Below are 10,935 nucleotides of genomic sequence, written 5' to 3' on the forward strand. Positions count from 1 at the left end.
TTTTACAGTTTTATATTGAATAAAACCTTCGAAATAAAAGCCCTGATGCATTTGTAATTTCTGAATTTGGTTGAATCTCCATATACAAAACAAAACCAGTGTGCATTTTTAAATTGCTAATCTTTGACACGTTCCTCATACACTTCGAGCATTTTTTTTAGATATTGTTGAAACGATGTATATTGTTAACTTTGATCTCCAATGCCATTCATATGGGAAGAACAAATAATTTCAAAATGTTATTTTAAAATTGATGGCAATTAAAAAAAATCAGGATTTTTTTTAACGTCGGTATCTACAGTGTCCAGTGAAATATATACCCTCCCAAAAATGCTTTATACAAATCAAAAGAAGGTAATCCAGGGACAAAAGCCAGACATGGAAAACAGACATACACAACAAAGAACCTAAAGTAACTAAAATCATACATACAAAGTAACAAAAGTAAATGAGCAACTCGGACTCCACTAAAAACATATTATGTATCTGGGCGTTATCAATAAAATTAAAGTAAGAAGCAAATGGTCAATCTGTGCTCTCATCGGAAATAGTAAGAAAAAACTGTGCTTACATTTTCATATTCAATTTATTTGTCTATATATCTTTGGACAATCTTTCAGACCCAGAAAACCAACTAAGTTAAGTTTAGGTACTATGTACCTAGCATTGAAAATTAATCTGAATCTTGTCTAAATTAAGGCATCAGTGATCCAACGCCCACTAATGATACCCTGCATCACAACCTTAGTATATGGTCAAAATGTAAATTAAGTTGTCAAAAAGGAAGTTGTTATCACCAAAGCCCAAAACTGAATCCCAAAATATGGCATTACTATATAAAGCTTGTATCAAAATAACAAATGGCTGTGACGAGTAGTAGATCCGAAAACTGCTACGAAATGACGGACACGGGTTAAACAGTATAACTCCTCTCCTACGGACCAGGGATATAATTAGATCAAACGAGTGTGTGCAGTTTAAGGAGAAAAGAATGGGACAATTGTAAGGTAACTTAACAGGTACTTGTAGTCCATTCTCTTTTTTTCTTCTTCTTCAGATACATGTAAATCCTCCCAGAATTGTATTGCTGTTGGGTGTGGATGAGACACAACATCTAATCAAATTTATGAGTCTCACAACTTATTATCTTACTTAAGATGAAGTACATGTTTTAAATGAACAAACATCAAAAGTGTCTTATTGTGATAGATTTTTAGTTGTTCCACATTCTATAGGTCAAATGTTAGATGCTGACAATTTTTCAGCGTATGGGGCACTTTCAAACGCTAATGTTTAGGCTGGTTCTTAGGTAATGCTCCTTGTCAACATTTTTCAATACGAATTTTATCCTCATCATCGACCCTTTGATATAACGCAAGTGATAAAACAGATTTACGTAATAGCCATAATCTGTGAATGACAGTAAGAGCCTTCATTCAAATAACATAGCATGAAACAGTATAATCCACGCATCCACTCCTCGACTTAAATTGTATCTACAGTAATAAACTTAATAAATTGATTTGCCTGGATCACCTTGTATCACACATATCCGTCGATATTTTTCACAGTAAGTTACTGTTATATTTTAAGACATCGGACTGAAAAATATTTCAGTTGGTTGTAATTTCAGTATCACTAGTTATGAACGATATCATTTCAAAATTCAAATTCAAGAAAAATATTTACTATTATTTGCAATGCATGGATCATGAAGGTTAATTTATCATAGACCTGAGCAGGCGCTGATTGAATTTTTTTGAATTGTCAAATAGCCACCGTAAGTTCCTCAACTTTACATACGAAATATGATACTGCTGCAAATTTCCTAGATGTAAATCATTTAAGCTATATGTAAAATCATTTAAGGGAAGACCAAATATTCATGAAAATGAGCTAGACATGAACACACATTTAAAGCCAACATTCATTTTTGTGCCTCCATCGAAAGAGCTGTCATAAAAATCACGTCTTCCGTGCATTCATTTATGGGAAAATCATTCGGTACCGAAGATCAACAAACACAATTTTGTATGAGACTCTTTTAGATTCAGATTGTTCAGATTGCACTTAGAAGAAAGGGGTAACAAGAAATGGGAAATTGACAAATAGAGACTCCAATAGAGAATAGAAAATCTCTTTAAAAATAGTACACAGGCGAAGGTAATTCTTCAAGTGATGACAACTAAATATAATCCTTGCATTAAGGAGTTGCACAAAACTGTGCTAAAATATTGGCAACTTATAGGCAATGGTGTGGCTTGCAAAAACATATGCAAAGAAAACTCAATAATAGCTTATTCAAGGCACAAGAATTTAGCAAATCTGCTTACATCAATAAAACTAAAAGAATGAGTTTTATAACATATAGAACAATCCCTTATGACGGCGGGCATATGTACCTATATAACTCGTGTGAATGACATGATTGATAACATTGATGAATTACCACGGAAACACTAGATAAGTGTAGGATTGCCGCAAACAATAAATCATGATGAGCATATCTAAAGATTTTTAGGTATTTAATACTTACTATTTTAAGGAAGTTCGATGAACTGAATTCATAATACATGTATTAAAACAACCTCTATGTAGCAGAAGAGTTATGGGAAGGCACGGCGTGGATGCTGGGTTTCATATTTGTTTGAACTTGATAACACTGTAGTACATGTGGCCCGAATCTACCCCGGACTTGACTTTTTATGAGCAACTCGGTAGGTGTTTCTAGAAAAGCAGGGGACACTTACCCTTCCGGTGCACCTGGTCCATGCTCCCGGTTTTTAGTGGAGTCCGAGTTGATCATTTTTTTTACTTTGTATGTATGATTTTAGTTACTTTATGTTCTTTGTTGTGTATGTTTGTTTTCCATGTATGGTCGTTGTCCCTGGATAACATTCTTTTGATTACCGCTATAACCTTGGTTCCCTTGATAACTCTTAAAGTAGACAGGAAAAATGCAAGTGTTTTTTCCGACCGGGAAGTTATAATACCTAATCTGTTCTTGTTCGCTGGATTAATATATCGGTCTCTGACATAGGTTGTCACATTTAGGATTTAGTTAACTCATACACTTGTCATCCGATAACACAGGATTAATTTCAGACCTGTGGTTCTTTCGCCGGATTTTGAGATCTTTCTTAACAATAAGTCTAATTTATGTATTTGTGGAATGATTTCCTTTCCTCTCCTACACACGTAAAAGCGGATATCAAACTGTACTTCATTTAACACCCGTTAACCGTGCGTTTTGATACAAATATAAAGAGGGATGCAATGCTTCATTGATAGCGGGTAATGCTCGACATCACTTTTGTTTGTAAAAGGTAAAACCAATGCCTCATATTTTCATTGACACATCTTCAGTGCCTTCGATTATAACTCATAGTGGTCATAATGAAATTAAAACATAACATTCCTTCCGGTGGTGTAATATCTATTTTCCAAGATTTGTTTGGACTTGACTTGATTATGGATCAGATTAGTGTACGGTTATTTTGTTGTTACCCTTATTTCGTGCAACGAATTTACCCAATACTTACTCCAACAAATGGAGCGAAAATTGGCACAGTTGTATTTAATTTAAGCTTCCGATATACTGATAATGCTGTTTTACATTTAGTAGTCTTAGATTTGGTGTCTCATCCATTAGACTATTTCCATACTCTGACATTCTTGAGAACTTCATCTCGAAATTGCCAAAGAAGAAACTCTGTTATGATAAAACTAAATTGTTCAAAACAATTGGAAAATGACAGGTAATTGCAACTGATATCATAATGGTGTTACAATAATAGAGGGCGAAATTTTCAAAACGGTAATAAACACGAATTGGATCTTTCACCTTAAAAACACTTAGTATCGGCTTTCAGTCTGACAGGAGGTTGAACTGTAATTTCAAGTTTTTCTTAACAGTTTCGTATCTTAAACGAAAACAATATTCCATTTGTTTGAAGCACATATTTTAACGTTTTTTAAACTATACAAAATATATCAGTATATTTAACTTCGTCCTCTCACAAGTTACAGCTGCCTGTGATGTTTTGTTTTCTTTATATTCAGTGTTATAAGTAATTATAGTATATTTTTTTCGCTACAATGTGTATGTATATGTGCCATGTACATGGGTGTGGATGTCTCTGAATTGTTTTATTTTTGAAGCTTCGATATTTTAGCCGATATCTATAGGTTTTGTATCTCGGGTCATATTCCTTTTCTAGAAATTGTGATTATCGAAAATATTGTCTGAATAGGACTGGGTGTTTTTTTCGAAAAAATGTTACTTACCACGATATATATTTTTACAATCGTATCTATGACTTTGACTGATTAAAATGACCTCTAAAATGCCATTTTCCAATATGATATCTTGCATACTTTTTTTCCCGCGGTTTTAAGTTGGATTCATGTTGTTCATGTGTGCACTTTTTAGTTTAATTAAAAACATAATTTATTGAATATGACAATTGGTCTGAATTTAATTTGTTTGTATAATAGAATTAATTCATTAAGAAACGCTTTGTCAGTTTACTTCGAAACATCGCGTTCATATCTATGTCAGATATATTATTGTATATCTATAATTCAAACCAATCCAGAAAACTTATCTGTTAAAGTCTTTGCAGATTTGTAACCTTAACAAGAAAAAAATATGTCGGCTAAAAACAGCTTTTCGAAGCTTAAGTAAGCAAGTTGTGAGCTACAAGCCAAATGAACATCCCATCCATTATATTTTACTGTGTACTCGGTCTTATTTGAATATTCATTTTAAATGATGAAATTAAAACAAAATACCGCCTTCTCTCAACTCGAGCGATTTCATACGCCTCAAACACTGATTTTAGTCACTAAAATAGTCAACTTCATCCTCATATTCATCGCTGTCATTCCACATGGATGTATCAATGTCACTAAAGTCTTGAATGTCTCCTAAAATATGCAGAATCATTTTCAGAAACACACACCGTAGTGAACAGTCAACTTCTAGATTGGTCAGTTCTTCCATGCGATTAAATGTAAAAATATTCTGGTCTGGAAAAACAAAAGATGGCAAGTTTTCAGATTTTGCAAAATCAAGCATTTTACGAAATATATCAAGCACTAATTGAAACAATTCCGTGTTTTTATTGTACGTTTTTTCAGTTAATCGACTTTTGTTTTCGACAACATGAAACATACAGTTTTTTAGCATATAGCTCGTTAACATATCCTTTGCTTCAAAATCGCGACCTCTTTTCAGGGCTGGACATATTCGGTTATTACACAGTATTTTACAAATAACATACGCGTCAAAAGCAGTTCGCGGAAGTGAATTCAGGTGTGCTCGTTCTGCTTTCAGTGCCGAAATGCGTTGTTTTGAATATGGAATATAGTCTTCATCTAACGCTGTTTGAAGCATTAAAATGGCACCTTCTCTCTCCAAATCGTTCACATTACATTGAAGTAAATCTAAACGTGCATTTGAAGGCCAATGCTTGTGTATCTGACATGCTGGAACCAAGTCGATGTCAATTTTTAGATTTTTGTACATACATCCATTCCATCTTACGGAAAATTGGATAGTCGGTGTCTCAGCACCACCCCTAGATTCATCTCCAGCAAATGTAATGAGAGGATGACAAAAAATGTCATGCAACGTTGACATATTATCTAATGCATCTTGTATCATTGAACGAACTTTAGATGTATCCAAATACCTATCTGAATTGAACAAATGTTCAAACTCCGAAATGTTTAATTCATCTCTCAGTTTTAGGTATACGTATCCTGGATCACAAAGTGATTTCTGTTCGTCAATACAGCAAATTTCTCCCAATTTATTAAATATACACAGATAATCGAACTCATCTGGGACGCATACTTTGGTATTTTCTCCAACGCTTCCCGATTGTAATAACTCGATAGAAAACAAAGAATGTCGATTTTCAATTTTCTTACAGATCCTCATAACCATATCACTTATTGCGGTTTTCACTAAGTCTGACTCGCTTTCAAAACTGACAAGACCAAAACTAGGAAGATTAAGCAGCTTGTCAATATGTTGTCCTTTGAAATGTTTTAAATGACTGCAAATATTCTGAAATTCAACTAGATTTCCCTTCAATAAATCAGAGAATTCTATCATTTGCTTTTGAAGTCTGAAGTGATCGTCTTGTAAAACGACTTGACCCGTATACAGTTCATAAAATAAATCTCCATGTCCACGACTATAAGCGACATCGAAGGGGCGTTGACCCAGTTTATCTGTTGAAATTTTCAACTTATCAATATTCAAACATGGCGGGACAGTTGTGTATTTACCATACCATGCTATATAATGCAAGACGTTACTACCGTGTATATCGACAGAATGGACGTCAGCTCCAGCGGCAAGAAAGGCTTGGATAACTTCTAAATCTGTTGACTGTCTGCACACGAACGACATCAATGGCGTCTGTTCTAAATTGTTTTTTGCATTAACATCAGCGCCTAATTGCAGGAGAGTTGTGACTGTCTTCTTGTGATATGCCAAGAACAGTACGGAATCTCCTTTTTTATTCCTTACACCGATGTCTGATCCATTCCTTATCAGACATTTTATGTTTTCTACTTTTCCATCTAATTCGTTTTCCGACATTTCTATGTTAGTCTCGTCAAATATTTCATCTTCAGGACCATAGTATGATTTCAGTGCGCAATGAAGCACTGTGTCGCCAGCTGCATCGCACATGTTGACGTCACCACCAGCTGCAATGATTCTATCAAGATTGTGATTATTGATATTGTTATTCTTTTCTTTGATAAATACATGCAAGGGAGAATTCAGTATATCATTCTGACATTTAAGCAATTCTTTGAGTGTTTGATTTGAAAGATAAGGCAACGTTGCATTTAGCAGGCGCGCATCTAACTCAGTACCATCGCGAATGCTGTGTCGAAAAAAGTATATATGTAAAAATGTGTTACCTTTACAATCACGTTTATAAGGGTCGATATTATCAAAGTGTGTCAGCATTATCTCCAAGTGCTTCGAAGATGGCCAAAAATTAGCTGCGACGTGCAGTGGGGTGTTTCCAAAATTGTCCTGCATATTCAAATCTATATTATAATGTTCTCTATCATTCAAAATTGCGTCCCAAAAAAGACCAATTAGTTTATCTTGCTCTGAATAACCAATGCAACCCACACCCATATCATCAGGTCTTTGAATACCCCAAAGATTGTCACCTATTCTATCCATTAACTGGTGGAGTAAGGTACTCCCATAGGAATCCCTGAAATCGTTCTTCGTCTCCAACTGCAATAAAGAAACGGCAGTTTTCCACGATCCATGTTTCAAACATTCGAAAGGTGTTTTTCCAGCATTATTTTCCTTGTATAAATCTGCCCCTTTGTTAATCAGATTCTCCAATACATCTATATCTGCGTCAGTAGATATGGCTAAATGAATCGCTGTATTACCATCGACGTCTCTGTCGTTTATTCCAGCACTCCCCACTAAACAGTTTTCTAATAGCTTACTGTTTACGTTATCCGCCATCTTTAAACTATCTTTCTCTACACAGGTCCGCCCCTTTAGGTAAAACAATTGAATTTTAACGACTTGATAACATATGCAGCCTTGCAAACGAATATTAAAAAATTTTTTTGCTCTTCAAAATGTGCAAAATTCAAAATTATCAAGGTCATAATTTAGTATTTGTATACCATCTTCAAAGTTGGGCAACTCGTTTCCAGTTGACGTGTGTCGAAAACGTCCAGTGTATTCCAAAATACATGGATTTGTTCCGTGGTATAAAAATGGTTTACATCCCGGATTACCCCATTGAAATGTGTTTTCAATAACGTTACAAAGAAAAACCATAGCTGTGTAACCTATCGCAATACATAAAACACATCACTTTAATGTATATTAAGGGAATACGAAAAATAAATACTAGGAAATTTCCTACTGAATTTTTTCCTATGAATAGATTTCTAAATATAGAAATTTAATTTCCGGCCTAAGTATGACATTATACAACTGATACCTCCTGGCCTAAGGCGGGTAACTCCATCCTATTTCTTGTTTTTGTTTGTTTTTGTTTGTTTTTTTTTTCTTTTGGGATTTAGAAAAATTGGCACACCTTCTCCCGGATATACCTCACCTACGAGATGTTAATGTTAATCATAAAAAACCTATTAAATGTGCAATACTGTTATGACCATACCAGACGCGGGTCCAAAGATTGGCGCACCGGGCGTACGCCTCCCTCCCTAAATCGGTAAGAAAATAAAATTCACCACTAGTTTCACCCAATAATATTTTTTGCCTTGCTTTGCACGGCATTTAATTCAATTAACGCCCCCCCCCCCCTCCTACACTCAAACCCTGCATCCGCCCCTGCATACTATACCCATCTGTCACGATCAAAGATATCAAGCATAGGGCTCGTTTAGCTGCTGGACAGTAATAAAAAAAATGCATTGGGAAATTCCAAACGATGTTAGAACTGTCAAATATGCGATGCGATGCAAATTTTCGGTCTTTCCCTCCGCGGGACTCGAACTCGTACCGTTGTGACATCTATGGCAACACCGCCTGCACAAAGTATAAATCCCAAAAGTCGAAATCGACAAAAGTGTGCTTTATTCAATTTTTTACATAAAATAAAACACACGACATGTTTAATTATTTAATTATCCGATTCGATATTAATTTTTCGTACGTTTTGGTCAATTCAAATGATCAGGTTACATCCCGATATTGTAAATAGTTTGGCATCAACCATTTAAAAATGATTTGAAGGAAATTTTATCCTATGAGAAAAATGTTAGGGATTATGAAAACAAATTTCGTGATGCGCTAAAATAGTAAAACACCCTCATTAAAACAGAAAGCCAACAAACCTACAAGCAAAAAAGTCAGTAGCACACCCCCACGTCCCCGGGAAATCACATTGTAAAAGCTTATAAAGTGAATTTTACCTATTTGGTTTTATATCTCTAATGTAGATGTATGTTGATATTTCCGAATGCATGGACTCGTTTCAGAATTGTATGAGGTTTGTTGCTAAACACAAACCATTGCTAGACATTACGAGAAAACAAAACCTTGGCAAATCTCCCTCTTTGAAAAAATTTGAGAGCGAAATCTCCCGTTTTTGTTATACGACGAAAAATAAAACTTGTGGTCTTGTATTGTTATGGCGCAGTCGTCGACCGCGTCGTCGTGGTCTGGGGACACTTCGTTTCCGTGCGATAATTGTAGGTGTTGTTGACGAATTGTTCTGAAATGTTGATATGATTTTACCAACAACTAAGAAGATTCCTATTTAATTTGGACTTTGTTGCCACTGTCGATTTAGAAAAAGGGGCCAAAAAGGGTAACAATACGTATTTCATTAAAACCCGTGTAGATTTTTTTTTTTTAATTTTAATTATTCTTTTTTTAATGTGTTCTTTATTTAATTCGGCTAAACAAATGTACAACAGATTTTGTACAGTTTTTGACCGTTTTAAGTTTTAGGGGGTCAAATTAGGCAACGCCTAAAACTATTTTTGTGACTTTTTTTTGGGTCCGATTTCGAATTTTTAATTTCACTGGATTCTTTATTGGATTCCTCATTAATAATTCTGCCTGCATTTTTCAATTCGATCTCGGATATCTCTTACGGTTTTCGAGTTATAAGGGGTAAAAAAACGCCACACCAGAATAAATCGTTTTTTGGTCCAATTTGAAAAAAAAATTCAAAAAAGTATTTTTTGCAATATTTGTACAGTTTATTATATCTTACAATATTTCACTAGCGAATGTGCAAGCGCGTGTCTACACATTTCAAAATACTGGCACGCTGATCCCGATTCACTAGGACATCATTGCATATGAACACACAGGGGTGCACGCAAAAAGGGGGTGGGGGGATGGGGCTTTCTTTTCCTGCTTTCTTTTCAACATTTCTTTCATTATTTTATCAGATTCGCTAAAATCGTATTTTTTTTTATTCATTACGTCCACAGTCGTAACAATTTAATCTTGTATCGTAAGTTTTCAATACTTTTTTATTGTTTTTAAAACTGACGTTAAAAGAGTTTTACGTCGCAAAACAGAACGTTACTTTGCAAACGTCAAAAATGGGCTTTGTGACATTTTTGTTAGACAAGGTTTTACATATATATAACCCATTTGTTAAGCCAAAGAAAAAAATGAAATGATAAAACCATAGAGGCGGATGAATATATTTTTAAGTATATGAAGTAATCGACTCAACACCTTTTGCCCTTTTGAACAATTCGTTCGAATTTTGCATGGTGTACCCGTGAATAAATAAAATATACAAATTTTAGATGTTGTGACATTTTGGTTAGACACAGACAAAATGCTACACTTAGATACACGTTCAACCAAGTACCATAATATTTAGAATATACTATCTGCAGCATATATACATGTAAAATTCAAAATTTCATAGTTATTAGTTCACTCAAAGCTAACGAAAAAAAAGCTTTTGATAAAGACTGGGTAGCACGCAACGTGTAGAAAACGTCGGGAAAAAGACAACGTGACATCACAACATACGTGCGTATTTATTTACTATTAGACAATATAAGTCATTATTTTTTTAGAATAAACATGATATTCTGAATATGTATACAGTCCTTTAAGCGTGAATATACTTTCGTTGTTATATTTTAAGCAAGAATGTAGCCAATGGCCAACGTCGAAAAAATTAAGATTTCTGACATAATTGAAATACGGACAAAAAGGCTTTTAACAAAAAGACTGATTGAACATTTTATATATATTTTCATTGGGGTTATGTAATAAATTGTCAATATAGTTAATAAGAGTCCCGATTAAAAAAAGTTGTTTCCATAACTTAAAAAAAATGTCTAACACTTTGTCTTCAAATCGATTTCTTTCCATTTTTACAATGTACACATCAAAGGGGATACATTTGTGATATTATAATACGC

General features: G+C 34.3%; 1 protein-coding gene across 1 annotated transcript; it reads right to left on the reverse strand.

Moving 5' to 3' along the window:
• Positions 1–4,449: 4,449 nt before the first annotated feature.
• LOC148599247 (uncharacterized) lies at positions 4,450–7,880 on the reverse strand. Its single transcript, XM_088558642.1, has one exon. It carries the CDS (start codon positions 7,517–7,519, stop codon positions 4,841–4,843), a length of 2,679 nt encoding a protein of 892 aa, XP_088414768.1. The 5' UTR covers positions 7,520–7,880; the 3' UTR covers positions 4,450–4,840.
• Positions 7,881–10,935: the final 3,055 nt, after the last annotated feature.

Source organism: Perna viridis, chromosome 13, assembly GCF_037379345.1.
Source record: "Perna viridis isolate PV_CMFRI_1.1 ecotype Kerala chromosome 13, ASM3737934v1, whole genome shotgun sequence".
NCBI classification, from domain to species: Eukaryota; Metazoa; Mollusca; class Bivalvia; order Mytilida; family Mytilidae; genus Perna; species Perna viridis.